The sequence below is a fragment of the Oryctolagus cuniculus genome, chromosome 5 (genome assembly GCF_051225735.1).
Source record: "Oryctolagus cuniculus isolate XC-2025 breed Fujian yellow rabbit chromosome 5, ASM5122573v1, whole genome shotgun sequence".
NCBI lineage: Eukaryota > Metazoa > Chordata > Mammalia > Lagomorpha > Leporidae > Oryctolagus > Oryctolagus cuniculus.
Genome location: NC_142871.1, coordinates 162,594,939 through 162,617,074, shown reverse-complemented (window position 1 = coordinate 162,617,074; position 22,136 = coordinate 162,594,939). Strand labels below are relative to the sequence as shown.

Genomic DNA, 22,136 nt, shown 5'->3' with positions numbered 1-22,136 from the left:
TCCCTTTATTTTTACCAGTTTGAGTTTACTGTTTGAATTGTTTGGGGATACAAGGTTGATTAATCTCTATGACCAGTTAACTAAGAAACTGTTTCCTTAGCAGCAAATCCAAGATTCCACACCTTCTTGGAAAATGGCAAAGTAGTTTACTAGTAGTTTGATAGAAAAATTCTTTAATCAAAACAAGTTTACACATTGACACTTATGGCTTAACTAGAATAAATTTGTCCAAGTTAAAACTGAATTATGGACCGAAACAGGGCCACTTTTGTCTATAAAACCCTTTTTCTTCTGCTTTGTGACACAGAGATCCATAGGACTGTCTTACAGCTGCTGGAGACCATGCTTCGGTCAGTACATAAATCATTCTGGGTCCTGGATTTGTCCCTTTCCTTTGGTCTCATGGCACTATGTACCCTTGATGACCACTTTTCAAACAACATTTTCCAAAACAGTGAAGTGATTCATGACCTGTCAACAGTTTACTAAGTTCTTTTACAACTGACCCTCTGGCATTCAGAAGGTATTTCCCTGTTTAAGATCCACTCTCTGAGGTGCCAGGTGCCTACCTAGTGTCACCTTTTCTCATTCTGAGAGAGCACCGCATTTATTCTGGGTGGCACTGTGTCCATGGAAGGACTGTATTTTTGGCCTCTCTCCCAGCCGCGGTAGCCAGATGTGAAGACAGATGTAGCTTAATAAGGTTTCGGAGAGGGGTCCGTCAAGCAGACTGACTGGAGCTCTGACGTCAATACTGGCCCATAAACTGAACGTAAGGACGGAATAGGCATTCAGCACCTACTATGTGCTACCCATTGTTTTGAGAGGACTGGATATGCAAGAGAAAATCCCTGCTCTCAAGGAATGAGAAGTCTGGTGGAAGAGGTGAATTAATTACAACATGATGAGGCTACTGCCACAATCAGGGGTTGGAGCAGGCTTGAGCGGTCAGGATGGACTTGAGCACGCAGTGAACTTGAACACAGAAGAGGCCATCAGGTATGGAGAAGACATTTTGGGCAGTGCTGTTGGACATCATCTAACCCTTGGCTACCGTAGGAGCCAGGGTTTTCTCTTCCTCCATCCCCTCATCTTTTAGGATCTAAGTTAGTGGGGGGATGTCCTGACACACGGTAGAACCAAGCAGCACCTGTTATGTCAACACTGTGCACTTCATTCTATCAAAGGCCGGGATGGAAAGGCTACAAGGCCCATGTCCTGTCGACCCTACCTGCTCTGCTTCACTCCTGCCGTACACGGGGAGAAGGCAGTGCTGGTGGAGGGGTACTCTGAAGCCACGACACCGTATGGTGGGCTCACAGACCCAGCTGGGCAGTGGTTTGCCTGAAAGGCAGAGGGGCCTGATGACAACTCCAAGATTCACCTGTGTCCTCCAGTCTCTGAGCATGCAGAGTCAAGTTTATGATTTCTAATGTAAAGACTGGTATGTACAAGTAAAAACTGTCCTCATCTAATATAACACTCACACACTTTTTTTTTAAAAAGAAATTTATTATTTTGCTTATTTGAGAGGCAGAGAGGGAAAGAGAACAAGAATGAAAGCAAGCAAGTGCGCGAGTGAGAACGAGCGCTTATCCGCTGGCTCAGTCCTAACTGCCGCCAAGTCAGGGCGAGGCCAGCAGCTAGGAACTCCACCTGGGTCTCCCATGCGAGTGGCAGGGGCCTAACTACTTAAGCCATTGTCTCTCAGGGTGTGCATCAGTAGGAAACTGGAATAGGATACAGAGCCAGGACTCAAATCGAGGCACTCCGATAAGGGATACAGGCATTCCAACTGGCATCGTGACTGTTAGGCCCTAGCCACTCTCTTGACTCAGTAACATGAAGGGCAAAGTGGGGAACTCAGAATCTTCATGTCCTCGGAAGCCAGGGTGGGAACTGTGGCCTACAGGCCACATTAGCTCCACAAAGCCATCTGGACTGGCCCTGCCAAGGCAGCTGCAGACAGGACTGGAAATTCAGGAAACCTACAGCAGGCCATGGTTAAGCTGGTAACTTTGTATGGCCCGTGAATGTTGTAAATATCCAAATAGCCTTGGAAGAAAGGTTCCCCAACCCTGTAAAAAGAAACAAAATTCTGATTTGCCTGGAGAAGGGAAAGGAAATTAACCTTTTCTGACAGCCATGGATCCTATGTTAAGCTTTTTCCACACACATTTTCTTCTTTAATGCTCCAAATTTACAGAGTTACTTTATTTTTCACATTAAGGAAACAGGGTACACTGCTTGGCTAGTAAGTGATTAAATCAGGACTCAAAGTGCTGCGTATCTCCTTAGTAACTGCTCATCTGCTTGGACTTTGAGCTGTACACTGGTTAGACTCAGCAACAGCACCGAAACATTAAGCAGCACGAACCAGTCCAGCGCTCGAAGGCTCCATTTCCCTGAAGATCTGGATGGGTGAGCTCTGGAGCGCTGGAGCACTGGTGACGAGTCTGCCGAGTCAGGAGGGCTCTATAACCAACTGTCTCTTCACACAGTGCCCAGGCAGCAGCCATCCTTAGAAAATCTCATCATTCAGCTTAGAAAAATCTCATCAATATAAGCCCAAAACTTGTGAGATCCCGGACTTTCCCATCTCTTCTGGCACATGCCAATAAACCAACAAGGAAGAAGAATCATCCACCCAAGGGGAATGTGCCTTAATCCAGTGTCTTCCAGGGCAGTTCAGTCGTTGGCTTCACCCCAGTGAATACTGGGAAGAAAGACACCACAGGAAAGAAAGAAACAAAAAATTTTTCAATCACGTTTACTAGCTCACATAAATATCTGAATACAAATCCACTGGTCTCCCCTTTCTGTCTTCTTGGCACCATTTATCGTTCTCAACGAACAAACCACTATAAGTATCCATAAGGGCAAAAGGAACTTTTGGACATGAGAGGTTAATTGATAGCCAGATACGTCAACCACGGTAAGGACTGTCTTTTTTTTAAGGTTAAACCATTGATTTGGAGCTTTTATTAAAATAAATTTCACCTATAAAAACAAGGTTATTTATAACTTGATCTCAACTTTCTTGGATAGCAGTTGAATTTTTACATAAAAAAAATTGCAAAATGTCAAACTAAAGAAGGAATAAAATGTTAAGACACCAGAATAAACTTGAAAACCTCCATCAACTTCAGCAAAGAATGACCGCAACATCAATTCACGAGTCCGCCGGTCCAGGACAGACCTTGCGTTTACAACACCTGGAATCACTCTTCTGGACGGTAGGGGCAGCTTCTAGTGGGAATTAGTATAGAGTCTGTTCTTGATGAAGACAACACTAGACAGATGTTGCCTGATGCCTGGATAATGCTGGATGTGACAAAACCAGCGAGACACGTTAAGATATTTCTCCTTTTCTTGAACTGTCAGGTCAACCTAAGTAGAGATGAAAAACACACAAACACAACACAGACATTACATGAGCCCAGCTGTTAATGCCAGTTAGGTTAAGAGACAGAAACACCCCCCATCGTCCCCTGCAACAGTTTTCAAAAGCCAGTCTGTTTAGGTAGGAATAAAATTTTCAGCCACTTGGAACAGCTCTTCATTTGTTCAGTGCTTTTATGTTTAATTCAAAACCAGATGTGCTTTCTAGGAAATTACATCAAGTGTTTAACAAATACAAAATCCACATCAACACAGGACTTCGCTGGAGGCCCAGAGATTGTTTTTTTTACTTTATTGGAAAGGAAGATAAAGGAAGAGAAGAGTTTCCAAAAGTCTAAGATAGTGTCCTTTTTTGCAAGCAAACCTAAAATATGAAAGGTTTATTGATACCTAACATCTTTAACATGTGAATACTATGTTCTGTCCCTCTCACACACACACATCTACCTCTAAATGGCTCATGTTTTGAGGGTTCTTACAAGTTAAGTTTATTTTGATGTAAAATTTTTGAAATTCATGCGTAGTTTTTTCATAATATTCATTTCCATGAACTTTTTCAAGACCACTCAAATGAGTGGACTTCAAATTTTTTTGCACCAGAATAAATTTAATTCTACTTTTCCATGAACTTTTTGAAGTCCCCTTGTATGTAACTACTTCTGCCATTCTACTCAAACTTGAACAAAGATCTGCCTCATTTCGTAAGTGATCACTGATGAACAAAAGGGCTATTTCTACTGGCACATGGCTCAGATGAGGGAGACCAAGTACATAATACATGAGAGTAACATGGCTTGCAAGTTCTGTGTGCAACAAAGGTGAACTCTGCCTTTTTAGTGGAGGTAGCAGCTTCCATAATTTACTACCAGGCTACAGGAATGCCCAGAGATTTGGTTAGAGAGACATGCAATGAGGACTCCAGGCGTTCTTTGGGCTCAAGCCCCAAAGCAGGTGACTCAAAGATTTTTCTCTAAAGCAAGTTCTGGAATTACTAAGAGCTGCCAGGTGAAGAGACAGACAATAGGGGAGGAACTTGCAGCCCTGATCCCAGGTATGGGCAGTGTAGTTCCCTCTCCTGCCACTAATTTGACATTTTTCTAGATGTCACGATTATTTTACAGATGTTACTACAAGTCTTGATAACAGCATCAGGAATGTTAACACAAAGAAAAAAAATTAGCCACCCTCCAAGAGGGTCAGACTCCTTAGGGATCTGCTTATTCAGTGTCATTTTAGTGAGAGGGAAATCCTGCAGCTTTTCAGAATTTAGCTTGTAGAGCCCGCATTGGGGTGCAGTGGGTAAAGCTGCCACCTAAAGATGCTGGCAACCCATCTGGGTGCCGTTTCAAGTCCCGGCTGCTCCACTTCCGATCCAGCTCCCTGCTAATGTGCCTGGGGAGGCAGCAGAAAATGGCCCCAGTGCTTGGGTCCCTGCACCCACATGGGAGACCTGGATGAAGCTCCTGGCTCCTGGGTTTAGCCTGGCCCAGCCTTGGCTATTGCAGCCATTTGGGCAGTGAGCCAGCAAATGGAAGATGTCCCTCTAATTCTTTCAAATAAATAAACTTAAAAAAAAAAAGAATTTAGTTTGTATTTGCTGGCAAATATCCTAAATTATCAGATCAACAAAAATGAAGGACAAACCACTCTAGTATGCGATAATTAATACGGAATACACACTAATATTAACAGTAAGATTTGAAAGTAGGAAGCGTTTGCTCTAAATGCTTAGCTGACCTAACTGTTAGCTCAGCTTCCTTCAGCTGCCACAGCAGTGAGAGTCACATCACTTCTTGACATCAACACTGAGTTTCAGGTTTCGTGACACACGCAGAAGGCCTACACTCAAGCTGCTATTGCAAATTGTAAACATATATTCATTTTGGGGCCGGCACTGTGGCGTAGAGGGTAAAGCTGCCCCCTGCAGTGCTGGCATCCCGTATGGGTGCCAGTTTGAGTCCTGGCTGCTCCATTTCCAATCCACCAATCCAGCTCCCTGCTGATAAATGTGGGAAAGCAGTGGAGGATGGCCCAAGTACTTGGACCCCTGCACCCACGTGGGAGACCTGGAAGAAGCTCCTGGCTCCTGGCTTCAGATTGGCGCAGCTTTGGTTGTTGCAGCCACCTGGGGAGTGAACCAGTGGATGGAAGACCTCTCTCTTCCTTTCTCTGTAACTGTTTCTTTCAAATAAATAAATAAATATTTAAACAAACAAAAAATTCATTTTGTTTGAGGAGGCATTTTGTATTTGTCACTCATCAGAAAGGTGTTAGTATATTGTCTTACCTACAAGACAGTCCATGGCACAGAAATAAATACCTCACACATTGGTCAAGAAAAGTGGACAAGAACATCTCTTTTTTTCACACAAAAGTTAGTTTATATTGAAAGGGAATTTATAGTTTCAGATGTAAAGAATTATATCTTTAACTATTTGGTGCAAAATTAGAAGTAAGGTATTTGAAAAATTTAGTCACTGTAACTCTAACACTGTAATAAGAAATGGGGATGAGTTTTTTCCCCAAAAATGAGTGAATGAATAAAATTCAAAGCCAGCTTCAGCAAACCTATTTGCTGACAGTTAAAGCAAACAGAAGCAACAGTAAGTTTTACCCCAACCTGATTTCACGTTCTCTGCTCAAATACGATTCAAATCTGACTTGTTCGTTATTACCAGGTCTATTATTTGAAACAACAACAATATGCAGCACACAGCAAAAGAACTCCAGCTTTAAAACTTCACACGCGGTCTCTAGTATGTAAAGATTATGAATAGGGCCACCATACAAAATTCTACATGTCCTGATGTGTCCCAACAATTTCTGACTAGATGATCTGTTATGGAACATTGTGCCAGAGATCCACAGAGCTCTTCCAAGAGGATCAGGGTGCCACCTTCTACTGTTTAAAGTCTGAGCTGGAGAAAATCGTGACTGATGCTCTCTGCTACATTTGTGGCAGATACTGCACATATGAACGTTCTGTAAACAAAGAAACAGCTGACTCTCCCCTACCAGATTCACAGTGTTTTAGACAGTTTGGATGGACGTCCTTGGACTGTTTCGCTATATAGCATAGTTTCTCATCAGCCCTTTCTAGTCAGCTAACATTTTCCACCACTTACACACAATGCAGCTGTTCCAGTTACCGTTGCCTGATTCCTTACTGGTTGACACACCAGTGAGTCTATGGTGGTGCCCAGCTCTCTCCACCTAATCATTCCTTGTTATTTGTACTGGCACTACATCATTACTTTGAACTTTACAGCCAAACAGTTTATATTCTGAGTCACTAATTTTCCATGGAGACCAGTGAGAGACACTTGAACTGACCCACTCCACACCAGGGTGCAATGCTGGTTTGCAACCCTTCTAATTGGCACCAGCCTGCCGTTGGGCTTTCTTTAGGCCAGTGCTCCTGGATTGTTTTCCAGCTAGTTCTTTTACTTTTCCTTCCTTTCCATAAGAGAACTACACACTGGCACTGGTGCGCTATACTTCAGAACAAATGGATTTCAGTTGATAACAACCCCAGAGTCAAACAGCACAAAACAGTACAGAGGACTTCAGTATCTTGAGCAGCAGGCTGTTTTCACAGGGACGGCTGTCTGCTATGAAATCATTCCAAAAAGGCAGCGAGCCGCTCCCTGGTGTTAGAACCAAAGCCACACCAGCGGGCACTTTAACAAAGGAAACAACACACCATTCTCCAAAAGGAATTCAGATGGAGCAGATCTTACAATCAGAATAACTCAGCCACAACTGAAAGGGGGCTGACCTCAAAGCTCCTTATTTACACTCTGTGCTGATGATAGATACACTAAGTATTCAATAACGTGAACAAACAAACATAACCAAAGCAAATTAAGCACAAAAACTTGATGAAAACAAGCAGGGAGCCAATCTAAACTTCTCATCTACTCTACCTGAATTTAACATCTAGCAATCACTTGTCTCACCTGGGTCAATTTAGTCCCAACAGGGATGTCATCCAATGCCACAGGGCACTTCCGTCACTGTGTAGGTCCTTGTGAGGCCTGCTCCTGGGGAGGGCGCTTATTTCTCTCACTGCCTGCACTTGGATCAGGGTGAGGTTATGCATCCAAAAGGACGGTCAGCAGAGTGACTTACATATTAGTCCACTCAATTTCAATTTGAAAAAAGTAAGTGTGACATCCTCGTCACCATATATAAAGAGAACAAACACACTCACACATGCTCATTCCAAAATAGGAAACAAATAGCTACAAACTGTTAAGTACTGTTGTTGTAACCATAACTTCAACAGGCAGAATCAAATGAAACACTTCCAACCGTCTGAAGACCACACGCTCTCATACTTGAGTGCGCCTGCTTTGCATCATGGGATGACGCCCTCATTCACTCTGCTGGCAGAGGAATTCCACACAGGCTCCCCCCTTGTCAGGCCACTTCCTTTCTCTATCGCATGGGTGTGGAAGCCAGAAGACAGGACAATGTAAATGTATACAAGGCTGGCCGGAGTTATACCTCCTTATTATCTCAAAAAAAAAAAAAAAAAAAGATGGGAGAAATGCTCTTTTTTAATGACAGCTCCATGCTACATACAGGAAGCCAGAGCGCGTGAGCCCTGACAGTCCCTGGACGCCATCATCACCCCCAGGATTCAGACTGGCACTTCTCCTGGCACTCAGCTTAAAACAGTCGAACAATGTCAAAACATTATGCTACATTTGAATACGTTTGAAAAATGCCAACAGGTTTGTTGCTGTGTTCCCAGAGGAACTGCCGCACACACCCCGCCATAAGGCAGCCGTGCCGGGAGCAGCAGAGCCTCACTCGATTGACGCTAGGGGTTCCCCCAGGGTGGAGAGCTATCGGTTTGCCACCAGGACACAGATGCTCAGAGAACTCACAGCAGACCCTGTTTACCTTGGAGAATTTTTTCGTTCTGAAATGAGGTAAGCTGTATCACGTCATCATTCTAAATTCAAAAAGCCACTAAAATACACTGAACCTAGAATGGAGTAAGAAGAGGCTGGTGTGATCGATATATTTCCGCCGCACTTAAACCTGCTTCACCTTTATGTACACTTAACTTTGACTGAATTAGATTGAAGCTATCTGATGAGGACACTTTCACCATAAAGATGCCCGGGACTATAGATAGGTAGATTGTTAAATACTGCTCTTTTTTCTTTTTTTTTTTTAAGATTTATTTATTTATTTGAGAGGTAGAGTAACAGACAGTGGGAGGGAGAGACAGAGAGAAAGATCTTCCTTCCGTTGGTTCACCCCCCAACTGGCCGCTACGGCCGGCGCCATGCCAATCCGAAGCCAGGAGCCAGGTGCTTCTTACTGGTATCCCACGCGGGTACAGGCGCCCAAGCACTTGGGCCATTTTCTACTGCCTTCCTGGGCCACAGCAGAGAGCTGGATTGGAAGAGGAGCAACCGGAACTAGAACCCAGTGCCCATATGGGATTCCAGTGCCGCAGGCGGAGGATTAGCCAAGTGAGCCTCGGCGCTGGCCCAAACTGCTCATCTTGGTAAGCATTCAGCTGCCCAAGGCGATATGCTAGGAGCCAGGAGGGGTACCAGAGGAACAGGACGTGACTTGCCATTATGCATCTCTTCACGTAAAGTCGAGCCATGTTTCTGATGAGTACAGAGGGCACTCATTCTACCTCACTGCTTCTGCCTCCTTCCATAGCCAAAACTGTTGTTCCGCATGAGAAATCAGACGGCCCTCTTACTTAGAAGCAATCTTTACAAACTCACCACACGCTTCTAAAACCACCCAAAGTTCTCTCGGAGAGCCAAGGACACACAGATTGTACATACAATTTTCCAGCCATTTAATGATTCTACCTCCTATTTTGTCTTCACTTTTAAAAGATCACCTGACGTTCTGATTGGAAATCAGCACTGGATATCATTTTCTCTAATTCACTCACTGTCTTAATGTAAATCAGTTTACTCCTTTTATGAGAGGAACAGTTCTTTGAAAACAGGGTTTTGTGCTTCTTCTGAGCCCCTACAACTTCAGTACTCTGGGCACCTATGGGAGGCTCCCAATAACTGATTTTAAACACGCTAACTGCATCACACAGCATTATGGCTTCCCTGTACTTCAGGCCTCTGAGTTGGGAGTTCTGGTTAGTCTCGGACATTGCAGCACTGAGCTCTGTGCCTGGACGTAAATCACCCGACCTTTGCAGCCACTAATTTCCTTCTCTGTAACAGGGGGAGTACTGCTGGTCTCATCTCCTTCACAGTTATGGGGTACACTAACAATACATATATGAAGCTCCTTGCAACTACATAAATATGTTAAAAATGTACTCAATGCAACAGAAGACTGACTATATATGTGTACCAGGAATTACATCAGACAGTGCTTTCACAAGTATGAACTGGTGGGGCTGGTGCTATGGTGCAGTGGGTAAAGCCGCCGCCTGCAGTGCCAGCATACCATAACGGCGCCAGTTCAAGTCCCGGCTGCTCCACTTCCAATCCAGCTTTCTGCTATGGCCTGGGAAAGCAGAAGATCCCCCAAAGCCTTGGGCCCCTGCACCCACGTGTGAGACCCAAAAGAAGCTCCTGGCTCCTGGCTCCAGACAGGCCCAGCTCCAGCCATTGCAGCCAATTGGGGAGTGAACCAGCAGATGAAGACCTCTCTCTCTGCCTCTCCTTCTCTCTCTGTGTAACTTTGACTTTCAAATAAATAAATAAATCTTTAAAATATATATATGAATTGGTTTAATCTCGTAACTCAAGCAGTGAATAATTAAGGGAAACGTTCAGAATCACAGTACAAAGTGGAACAAGCTAGAGCTGGGGTCATCTATGAGGTGCAAAGAGAAACGCAGGAAGGAGTATTCCAATGCGCCTCAGGAGCCTGAGAGGGCTCGAACCAAGGAACGAGTGCTGGGACTCAGAGACACTTGCTGAGCTGTAGATGAGTGGGCGAGGGGATCACAGAGCCAAAGAGCAGAGCAATGCTAGGACCCAGGGTGGAAGAGCGCAGTGGTCAGCGGGCTCCGGGCAGGCTATCGCTGGACGACCGTGATGTGTATGAGGCTTGAGGGAGGCAGGATGCAGACAATGCAGTGTCTCCCACGCTATCAAATCATTCTGTAGGGAGCGAGCAGCACTGAACTCTTTAGAGAGAAAAAGATATGCCACCTCTCAACGCTGGCCATCCAGAGTCCTAGCGCTTCCTGAGATGGCCGGTCAGAGATGAGACTGGTGGCAGGAGGGCAGGCAAAACGTTATGAATTCTGGAACGAGGGCAGTGTCATCTGGGATGCAGGAAGACACATGTGACAGGCTCCCAGGAGTGGGAACGTCAGGACCTGGCTGACGGGAAGCACAAAGCACCCAACAACGGAGGCCTTTCCCCACAGCGGGAAGCTGAGTGCTGCGTGGCAACAGAAGTCTTCTGCTGGAGACAGATTTAAAAAGCAGGAACTCCGGAGCCGAACTGCCTGGGTTCCGGACCTGATCTCTCACTGACCCGGGTGACCTCAAGGACAACATCCGATCTTCCTGTGCCTCGGTTATCTCCTCTGATAACAACAGGGCCCACTCCACAGGCTGTTCTAGGGATTAAATGAGACTACAGCATGAAAACAGTGTCAAGTGTCATAAAACTGTCTGTAAATGCATCTAAGATGTGAGACAATTTGAAATAAAGCAACTGATCAGAAGGAGGGCAAAACTGAAGCTATGAGAGAGAAAGGGGATAAAACGTGGGAGAAGACCCAGCAGGGGCAGGAGGCTGAGGGGAGCTGAGGTGAAAAGCCAGATGGATGGACTCTCCTGGGAAAAAAGCAGACCACGAGCCTCCATTTTCTAAATGAAGGAAGGAGGAGAGTTTAGGGATAACAGCGGGAGATACAGGGGGAAGAAGAGCAAGGGGGCGTGGTGAAGGGGTACTGGTCGTGAAGCATGTCTAGGAGTAAGGAAAGAGCTGATCAGGGAGTCAAGGTGAAATGCACAGTATAAATCTGCAGTGGCAGTAGCCTGCACTTCTGTGGTTTCTCCAACAGATCTGCGCTTAGATACTGGAATGAATATACTTATTTGAACTGGCCAAGAATCAGGGATTACCAGGGAAAGATGGTGACCATACCACGAGCAGAGGACCTAAAGGTGCTAATAAGAGAATGTACATGGGACCAGCTCTGTGGCGCAGTGAGTAAAGCTGCCGCCTGCAGTGCTGGCATCCCATACGGGCACTGGTTCGATTCCCGGCTGCTCCACGTCTAATCCCGCTCTCTGCTATGGCCTGGGAAAGCAGTGGAAGATGGCCCAAGTCCTTGGGCCCCAGCACTGGCGTGGGAGACCTAGAAGAAGCTCCTGGCTTCAGATCGGCACAGCTCCAGCCGTTGCAGCCATCTGGGGAGTGAACCAGTGGATGGACGACCTCTCTCTGCCTCTCTGTAACTCTGCCGCTCAAATAACTAAATAAATCTTAAAGAGAAAGAGATATGGGTGGGGATTAGGGATTAGGAGATAAAATGCATAGGGCTGGGACTGTGGTGCAGCTGTTAAGCCCCTGCCTGCGATGCTGAATCCCACACTGGAGTGCCTGTAAGTCCCAGCTGCTCCAATTCCAGATCCAGCTCCCTGCTAATGCACCTGGGAAAACAGAAGATGGCCCAATACTTGGACCCCTGCAACCACGTGGGAGTTTCAGGTGGTAGTCCTGTCTCCTGGGTTTGGCCTGGCTCAGCCCTGACCATTGCAGTCATCTGGGGACTGAACCGATAAGGAAGATCTCTTTCTTTCTATCTCTTCCTCTCTCTGTCACTCTGCCTTTCAAACAAACAAACAAACAATAAGTCTTTAAAAACAAATGCGTGGATAGGAGGCCTAGAGGGAGAGTGGGGTGAAGACGGGGTCCAGAGAAGCAGTTGTAGCAGGGCAGAAGCACAGGCAGAGAAACGAGCACTTCAAGGAACAGGTAGCAACAGGTGGAAGGACTCTCTGTGCAGGTACTTTACATAAAATTAATTCTGGGCCTTTTATTTGGTAAATTGAAAATGCAAATTTGATCTGAACTCAAGACAAACTGTAACAACTCACTCTGAACACTAGAGAAGAGTCAGTCTACACTGAAATACTCACTATAAAGCGATGTAGCCCATAGTAGAGGAGGATATCTGCTAAGGTAAAGTTGTGTCCTGTAAGGTAGACTTTGTCTTCAAGATACGAATTGAGATCCTAGAAGAGAACAGAAGTAAAGTTAATTACCGCGTCATGGCTAAAAACACGTAGTACAGTAAAACAAAGCACTGGCTTCTTTGACGTTAATATTCATTCAGAACCACAAATCATTTTCCAAATACCTCACTATGAAATTGTATATACAATATTAGTCTTAAAGAAATAAGAAAACATTAGGAAAAATATTTGAAGTGCTATCTATGATCATTTCAAAGAGTTCAGTTATTGTTCTTGGAAGCATTTTGTAAATTATGTTCAGCTGGCATTGTGGCGTAGTGGATAAAGCCTCTGCCTGCAGTGCCGGCATCCCATATGGGTGTCGGTTTGAGTCTCAGCTGCTCCTCTTCTGATCCAGCTCTCTACTATGGCCTGGGAAAGCAGTGGAAGATGGCCCAAGTCCTTGGGCCCCTGCACCCAGGTGGGAGACCTGGAAGAAGCTCCTGGCTCCTGGCTTCGGATCAGCCCAGCTCTGGCCATTGCAGCCAACTGGAGAGTAAACCAGCTAATGAAGGCTTTTCTCTCTCTCTGCCTCTCTGTAACTCTGCCTTCCAAATAAATAAATATTTTTTAAAAAAAAAGTAAATTATGTTCAGATTAGATCTCCTTTTTTTCACTAAAAAACTCCATAGCAGTTTCTGTCTCTTCTCTTCTGAGAATCCTGCTATTGGTTGTTGCACTTTTTGTATATATGTGTATTTTATGATTTTCAGTTGGGGTACCATGCACATAACACAAAATGTACCAGTGTAACTGTTTTCACTTTTGAAAAGTCTGTTTATTCTTATTTATTTGAAAGGCAAAGTGACAGAGAGAAAGAGATCTCTTCCAAGTATCTGCAACTAGGGTTGGGCCAGGCCAACGCCAGGAGCCTGGTACTCAGTCCAGGTGTCCCACAAGAGTGGCAGGGACCCGAGTACTTGAGCCATCACCTGCTGTGCCCCAGGGTGTGCATCCGAGGAAGCTGGAGTCAGAGGCAGAACCTGATCCCATGCACACCAGTAGGAGATGCAGGTGTCCCAAGTGGCAGCTTAATACACTGCAGGCCACAACGCCCACCTCTTCACCATTCTTAAGCATACACTTCAGTAAGCGTTAAGGATACTCATATGTTGTATAACTAATCCCCAGAACTCTTTCATCTTGTAAAACTAAAACGCTATACGCATTAAACAATTCCTCACTTTCCCTTCCCCCTCCAGGTCTGCGCGACCACCGCTCTACTTTGTTTCTGAGAACAGGAATACTCTAGTTACTTCATACAAGCGGAACCTGAAGCATTCGTACTTTTCTGACGGGCTTGTTTCACAGAGAATAATACTAATATTTGTCCACATTGGGGTATGCGGCAGTTCCCTTCCTTTTAAAGGTTGAATTATATCCCATTGTATTTTTTTTTTATTTATTTATTTGAAAGAGTTACGGGGGGCGGGGGGGTTACAGAGAGGTCTTCCTCTGCTGGTTCACTCCCCAACTGGCCCTAAAGGCCAGGGCTGAGCCAAGCTGAAGCCAAGTGCCACAAGCTTTTCCAGCTCTCCCACAAGGGTAGTAGGGACCCAAGCACTTTCCCAGGCCATTAGCAGGGAGCTGGATAGGAAGTGGAGCAGCTGAGACATGAACCAAGGCCCACATGGGACGGCAGTGCTGCAGGCCGCTGCTTGACTTGCTATGCCACACACTGGCCCCCATTCCATAAACCACATTTTGCTTGTGTGTTCATTTATCAATAGACGTGGGTGTTTTCACCTTGTGGCTACTGTGAATAATGCTGGTACAAATATCTCTTTTAAGTCATGTTTTGAATTCTTCCAGGTATATACCCAGAAGTGAAACTGCTGGATCATTTGCTATTCTATTAATTTCTTAATAAATTGCCATCCTGTTTTTCTCTTCTAGGATTTACTTATTTATTTAAAAGACAGAGAGAGAGAGACATTTTCCATTCACTGGTTTATTCCCCACAGCAACTAGAGCTGGCCTAATCCAAAGCCAGGAGCCAGAAACTTCCTCCATGTCTCTCACCTGGGTGCAGAGGCCAAGGACTCGGGCCACCCTCTGCCCTCTGCTCTTTTCCCAGGCACACTAGCAGGGAGCTGGATCAGAGTGGAGCCGCCAGGACTCAAACTGGTGTGTCCCTATGGGATGCCTGTGTAGGAGGTGGTGGCTTAACTGGCTAAGCTGCAAATGCCAGTCCCTTTTTGCCCAGTTTAAAATTAAGGCTATTAGCTTTTTGTTGTTGTTGTTGAGTTGTAGGTAATTTTTTATTTAATTTATAGGCAGAGTTACAGACAGTGAGAGGGAGAGACAGAAAGAAAGTCTTCCTTTTGCTGGTTCACTCCCCAGATGGCCGCATAGCCGGAGCTGCGCTAAACCAAAGCCAGGAGCCAAGAGCTTCTTTCGGTCTCCCATGTGGGTGCAGCGGCCCAAGCACTTGGGCCATCTTCCACTGCCATCCCGGGCCGTAGCAGAGAGCTGGAGTGGAAGAGGAGCAGCCAGGACTAGAACCAGTGCTCATTCAGAAAACTGGCGTTGTAGGCGGAGGATTAACCTACTACGCCACAGTGCCAACCTCCTATATATTCTGAATATTAACCCACTGTCATATGTATGATGACTTGCAAGTTTCTCCCATATGGGTTGCCCTTTATCCTGACTGTATCCTTTGATGCACAAAAGTTTTAAATTTTGATGTAGTCCAATTATCTAATCTTATGCTTGCTGCTTGTACATTTAAGGTCAAATCCAATGCCGGCGCCGTGGCTCACTAGACTAATCCTCCGCCTAGTGGCGCTGGCATACCAGGTTCTAGTCCCGGTCGGGGCGCTGGATTCTTTCCCGGTTGCCCCTCTTCCAGGCCAGCTCTCTGCTGTGGCCCCGGGAGTGCAGTGGAGGATGGCCCAAGTGCTTGGGCCCTGCACCCCATGGGAGACCAGGAGAAGTACGTGGCTCCTGCCATCGAATCAGTGTGATGCGCCGGCCGCGGCGGCCATTGGAGGGTGAACCAACGGCAAAGGAAGACCTTTCTCTCTGTCTCTCTCACTGTCCACTCTGCCTGTCAAAAAATAAAAATAAAAAAAAAGGTCAAATCCAAGAGATCACTACCAAATCCAGTGACAGGAGGCCTTTCTCCTGTGATTTCTTCCTATGAGCGCTGTAGTCTTAGGTGTCACACTCAAGTGTGTTTGAGTTGACTTCTGTAAATGATGTCACCTAAGGGCCCACTCCATTATCTGTATGTGGCCATCCAGTTTTCGTGACACCTTAAAGACGCCACTTTTCAACAGCGTCTGCAGGTACTGAAATTTGAAAGGCTCTATTGCTTTAAGTCTATACAAAATAAATCTTAAAAAAATAAATGAAAAAGTTCATGGGCAAATGGAATTAAAAGATTAAGTTTATTTTGATGCAAAATTTTATAACTCATTCAGTCTTACTGATGCCACTGCCAAATCTGTTAAATTATTTTTCTAGGGGCTGGCAGCGTGGCGTAGTGGACTAAGGCTCTGTCTGCAGTATGGACATCCCATACGGGCACCTGTTCATGTCCAGCTGCTTGTCTTCAGATCCAGCTCTCTGCTTATGGCCTGTAAAAGCAAAGATGGCCAAAGTCCTTGGGCCCCAGCACCTGCGTGGGAGACCTGGAAGAAGCTCCTGTCTCCTGGCTTCAGATTGGCCCAGCTTTGGCTGTTGCGGCCTTTTGGGGAATGGGCTAGTGGATGGAAGACCTTTCTTTCTGTCTCACCCTCTCTTGGTCTGTAACTCTGCCTTTCAAATAAATAAATAAAATCTTAAAAAAAATTATTCTTCTATAAATTTCCATTTGATTTTTCTTTTTCCTCTCAACTACTTATTATTAAATTTTCTAATAATATAGAAAAGTTGACAGCACAGTGAAAGCTAGGTTCGACAAACATTAGTGTTCTGTTCTGTAATGCCTGCATTTTGAAATTATATATTCCCTTACTGAGGAAGCACTTACGGTTTTAGCACCAAAATAGAATCTTGGCAAATACGAATTAAACAGTTTCATGATATCCTAATGAAACTTGGGCAGTTAAGGAGAAAAGGGGTAGCATCCACTCCAGTTCTATGGAGGAAGGATCTTCTCCTCGGCTACAGCCTTAAAAGGGAGCGCTCTTGGCCTAGCTACTTCCCCCACAGGAATTTAGCCTAAGGAAACAGATGGGGATGGAATGTGTTCACATAGCACCAATCTAGTAACAAACACCTGGGCACAGACAACCCAACAGGTCAGCAAAGGGACAGTGTGAAAATATTTCCATAACATACTGTCAACAGATTACTTACAGTGTCCAGAAGGTGCCCATTAAAAGAAATACTCACATGTATATGAAAATAAGGAAGAATGGAAAGAACACAAAGGGCTTTCGTAACTATCTGATGACTGAACATAAGTTCTCCCTCAATGGAGGGACTGTGGACGTTTTAAATGTCTTCCATTGGCTTGTTTGTATTTATATTTCCACAATTACTTATTATCCCTAAAATACAACAACACCATCTTAAAGTAGGAAAACAAAACAGGAATAGCCCACCTGTGTTCATATGGCCCAATTCACATCACGGGCCGCTCTGTGAACACGTGTCTTTCCCCCTCGTCTGGAGTCTATAAGGGCAGAAACCGTGTCCAGGGCATCTCCAGGCCCCAGGACTGCATTTCGCAGGCTCCAGGTACAAAGGAGCCAACTGCGGCAGAGCAAGGAAGACAACACAGAGCTCCCGGCTCCACACGCATCACATTTCACAAACAGAAATTCCAATGTCAGAGACTCCCAATTAGATATTTACATACCCCAGATACAGCACTTTGGAGTTACTTCTCTGCTTTTACTAACCAAATCTACTTACAGGGCTTTTGAACCTGGAAAGTCAATTCACTAAAATTCCATTCATCTCTTGCAGAGTTGAGTACTTTGTTATTATTATCCCCTCCTTGGGAGAGCTGTAAGAATCCTTTCTATTGGCTTGAAATCTCACTTTCATAAAAGGAAGACAAGCCTGCTTCCCTCTGGAAATGGTGGGGAGTGCAACAGGAGCCCCAGGAGGGACCAGTGTGGACACGAAGCGTGAACAGCTGATCACGGCAGATCTGTAAAGGCAGAGGCCTGAAACTGACCTCCTGCCAGAGGGCACCCATCAAGAACGCAGTTTAAGTCACTTCCTCCAAAGTGATAAAGGAAAGCTGTCTTGCACGACTTACAGTGATACTACACAACGGTGGAAATAAAGTTTAAAAAACAGTGTGCAGTGGGTTAAGCTGCCACGTGGAACACCTGCATCCCACGCTGGAGTGTCTGTGTTAAGTCACAGGTACGTGTTTCCAATCCAGCGTCCCGCGAATGCATCCTGACAGGCAGCGGATGATGGCTCAAGCGCTTGGGCCTCTGACACCCACGTGGGAAACCTGGATGGAGCCTGGGGCTCCTGGCTTGGCCCTGGCCCAGACATGGCTATTGTGGGCATTTGGCGAGTGAGTCAGCAGATGGAAGATCTCTCTCTGTGCCCTGCCTTCCAAGTAATGAAAATAAATAAATACCCATTTAAAAAAATTAAAGAAATTAAAAAACAATGATATATGGTTGTCTGGATGATCTCTGTAGATTTTAAGCTTTTATAAAATTGTTTAAAGTCTGCTTTATATTTAAATAAACTAACAAAAGCAATTTCATTCGGAACATTTTTCATTCTTGGTGTGTCTACAGCCATATTCAGCAGAATCTTTTATTCCAAAGTAATGCCTTTGGAAATGATTCTCAAAAGAGGAGAGACGGGCCGCCTCCAACTACCAACCTCCGAAGAATCCGAGTCTCTCTGGCCTCTGAGAAAGTACTTCGTCCCCCAGGGAATCGGGAATGTTGAGTCAGGATAAGAGGTACTAAGCCATCATTTAAAAAAAATCACATAAGACTGTAATTACTACAAGTGAAAAGAAGGAAAAGCACAGGGCCCAGCGACTGCTGGGAGAGCCAGGAACTCCCCTGGGCAAGGAGCGAAGTGGTCAGGGAAGCTTCTGCGGCAGGGCCACTGGAGCGGAGCTGTGAAGGGGGAGGGGCCGAAGGGGGTAATCACAGGTGCTAACTACCTTGAGGCAGAGGAACAGCTAAAGCAGCCAACAGTGTGGGCCAATCGGAGGGGAGACAGACTTGCGCGGGTCCTAGCGCAGGTGTTGCAGCCTAGAAAGAAGCCACCATACCTTCAGCAGGGTGCGGAGATCCTCTTTAGTGGACTGTCCGTCGACTCGAGTGACCCTGTACTCCAACCACTGCTGAACTATGGCTTTCTCTTCTGCGGTACTCCCCAGCAAATACTCTTTGTTGGCCTGCTTGACTAGATGAGTTGCTATAGTAGTCAGTCCTGTTAGACTGGGGCCATTGTTTGTTTGAAGAACTGGAATCTTAAAAAGAAGAAAATGTTCTTCAGGTAAATTTCAAAAACAAAGACCTTCATGACTGTCAGTTCCAAGTAATCACTAAATCTGTCAATCTTTTTTTTCAAGTTCTCTTGGATTTTACTCTAAGATTTTAAACAAAGACAGGAAATCAGACACATAATTTACAATTTGATAAGCTGATGAAAACAGCACCAAAGACACATACTACACAATGTCCAGCTGTATGTACAAGAACAAGAAAATCCCAATATTATGTTTAATTCCATTACCTACATTACTACAAAAAGGTGAACAAATTTAAATAAACCTGACTTCTCTTTATTTCCCATATGACAATAGCAAACCAAAGAATCAGATTTATTCGGTTATAAGAAGTTATTTAGGGGCTGGCGCTGTGGCACAGCAGGTTAACGCTCTGGTCCCTGCATCCCATATGGGCACCAGTTAGAGACCCAGCCGCTCCACTTCCAATCCAGTCTATGGCTTGGGAAAGCAGCAGAAGATGGCCAAACTCCTTGGGCCCCTGCACCCACATGGGAGAACCTGGAAGAAGCTCCTGGCTCCTGGCTTTGGATCGGTGCAGCTCCAGCCATTGTGGCCATCTGGGGAGTGAACCATCAGATGGAAGACCTCTCTCTCTCCTCTCTCTCTGCCTCTCCTTTCTCTGTATAACTTTGACTTTCAAGTAAATAAGTCTTTTTAAAAAAAGAAGTTATTTAAAAATTACATTAATTGAAATTTTCTTGATGCACAACTAAGTACAAAGCTTATGAGAAAGTTAAAAGAAACAGGAAAATATCCTCCAGTGACAAGACTAACCAAACACAAGTAACAGTATAACACCTAAATGACTTAGGCAGGCAAAAAAACAAACACTTGGGGAGGCTGCTGCTGTTTTCAGCCATGAAACAGCATCTTGTACTCTGCAGTGAGATCAACACTTTATGGACAGATGGAAGGGTACCTCCTAAAGGTAAAGGAAGTAACTAAAGGTATTTTCTACTTCCCCATCCACTATTTAGCTTCTTGAATCTCACCTTTGCCTTCACATTCCAATGAAATTATAACCTCCCTGATCACCAATAACTTCCTCTTAAAAAATGCAGTGACGGAAAACGTTGACATCACAGAGAACCCCTCCTGCTCCCTTCAAGATGTCACTTGTCTTCCCTGCAAAAGGCCGCGTCTTATCACAGAAACCCACCTCTTTCTCCATGCGTCACCTTTCCATAGCTGCCCGTGGCTAGAAAATGTTCTTATAAAAATAATATTAAAAAAAAAAAAATCCCGTCCTGAACGCAGAGCTGTCACAGCTGAGTCTCAAACTCTAATTCCGGCGCGTTGCATCGTTCTTCATAGCTTACCTAGGATTCCAAACCTCCCAATCTTCCCCAATTCATTGGCTTCTACACATCTTTCGATGCTTACTCTCTTACACAGCCGCTTTTCTGTGTGAAGCTTTTGCACTTAGCGTTTACAGTCAGCACCAACTTCCTCTCCCACCCCCTTCCCTAATGTTCCCCCCACTGCGCATGCTCTCACTGCCGATGAGGGTTTCTCATCCTAGATCAACCCCTATTCTGGATAAGATTCCGTCTTGGCAACGGTCCCTGCAAGCCTAAACCGAACCAGGGAGGAGGCATCTGCCTGAGGACGGCGGAGAAAGCCCAGGCCGGGGCTGTCACCACTCAGCGGATGGCAGGCAGGCCGGCCGCCTCACCGCCCCAGCTTCGGGTTCAAGTCCGCGCAGAAATTCCAGCGCCTAGACCTGAGCACGGACCGAACACAGAACGGAGGGGCCGAGCTCTCCAAGGGCCGCACACACACGGAAGCATCCAAGATGCTCCCAGCACCTCCCGCCTCCGCCCCAACCGGCGCTCGACCTGTCAGTGCCCTCGTGGGAGCTCCCCAGGCCTCAGCAGAGCTCGCCCTCCTCCCGCAGCCCGGTCCAAGCCCCCACCGGGGTGCATCGCTCCCTTCCTCACGGCTGCAATCCAGACAGCGGCCCGGCTTGACCAGCAAGGGGAGGGGAGGCAGCGTGTCCATCGGTCACGACTGCGGTGTGCCCCAGGCCCCGCACACAGCCACCCGGGCCCCTGGCAGCTCTCAAGCAGTCGCCGCCTGACGGAAGGGAGCAACGAATGCAACCGCCTGGCTCTCCCCGTTCGCACCCGGGCTCCTTCTCCCTCAGTGGAACCCTGACAGTGTCCCCAGCCCAGGCCCAGGCCGACAGGAGCGCGTTCCCTCCCCTGCCTCCGGGAACCGAGGCTGGAGGACGCCGGGCGGGCCCCGCGGCGCAGACACGTGGGAGCTGCCGAGCCGCCTCCTCGCCCCGCCGGCCACGTCCTGCCCGGGCCCCGCAGGCTCTGCTCCAGTCAGCCTCCGCCCCGCCGTCCTGCCCCTGCTTCTCACCTGTCGCTCACCCTGAGCGCTGTATTTGTTCCCCTTACTCAGCCCCAGGGATTTCTCCAGCAGCGTCAACTCCGCGGCCGCCGCCATCTTCTGGCCCCGGCTTCTGGCGGGGGCGGGACCTGGACCGAAAGGAGCGCCGGCATTGGCAAAGAGGGAGGCAGCACGCCCGAAAACGTACCCGGCTATTGGCTGAACGCAGGGGGGCGTGGAGGGCACGCCGACGCCTAGGAGGCGGGGCCAAAGGAAAGGGGCGGGGTCGAGGGTTGGGACCGACAGGTGCAGACGCAATGGCTAGTTTCTGGTCGTCTTGAGTTCTGGAATTTCTGGCAGAGCCAGCAGCAGAGTGGAGCTTCGACTGCGGCGGTGGACGGATTCTGCCGAATTCTAACGGCGGGTGGCTTGGCCTGGCTGCCACAGTTAACGCGTTAATTCTTTCGGCAGGCTGAAATTTTGTATATAATAGGAACGAAATTTAGCCTGATTTACCCTGTTTGGCTCAGGAGTTTGTGAATTTGAGCAATCAAATTAAATAATAAGGAGTTTACAGTCCCTCTACGGCTTCTTACGTATTGTGTCATTCATGGGGATTTTAGTTGTGTTGTAATGGCGAATTAGAAAAGCTAATTTTTCTACTGTCAACCTAAACTCCACAGTAGCAGATTTATAAAGATTAGGAATAGAGCACTGGGTATGTTAGGTAG

The 22,136-nt window shown here is 46.3% G+C and overlaps 1 protein-coding gene across 6 annotated transcripts; it reads right to left on the bottom strand.

Annotated features, from left to right (window-relative positions):
- Positions 1 to 1,491: 1,491 nt before the first annotated feature.
- EEF1E1 (eukaryotic translation elongation factor 1 epsilon 1) lies at positions 1,492 to 21,540 on the bottom strand. Of its 6 annotated transcripts, none has more exons than XR_517825.5 (5): positions 21,436 to 21,540; positions 18,826 to 19,026; positions 12,516 to 12,611; positions 3,200 to 3,390; positions 1,492 to 2,716 (listed from the first exon to the last, which is right to left on the bottom strand). XR_517825.5 is itself a non-coding variant. In XM_008262359.5 (4 exons), exons 1-4 carry the CDS (start codon positions 21,520 to 21,522, stop codon positions 2,702 to 2,704), a joined length of 399 nt encoding a protein of 132 aa, XP_008260581.1. In that variant the 5' UTR covers positions 21,523 to 21,540; the 3' UTR covers positions 1,492 to 2,701. The 6 variants fall into 6 exon arrangements, 4 of the variants coding, with proteins under 4 accessions (XP_008260581.1, XP_069930536.1, XP_002714209.1 ...); XR_001794184.4 differs by having other exon boundaries at positions 1,492 to 2,078; XM_008262359.5 differs by lacking the exon at positions 3,200 to 3,390.
- Positions 21,541 to 22,136: the final 596 nt, after the last annotated feature.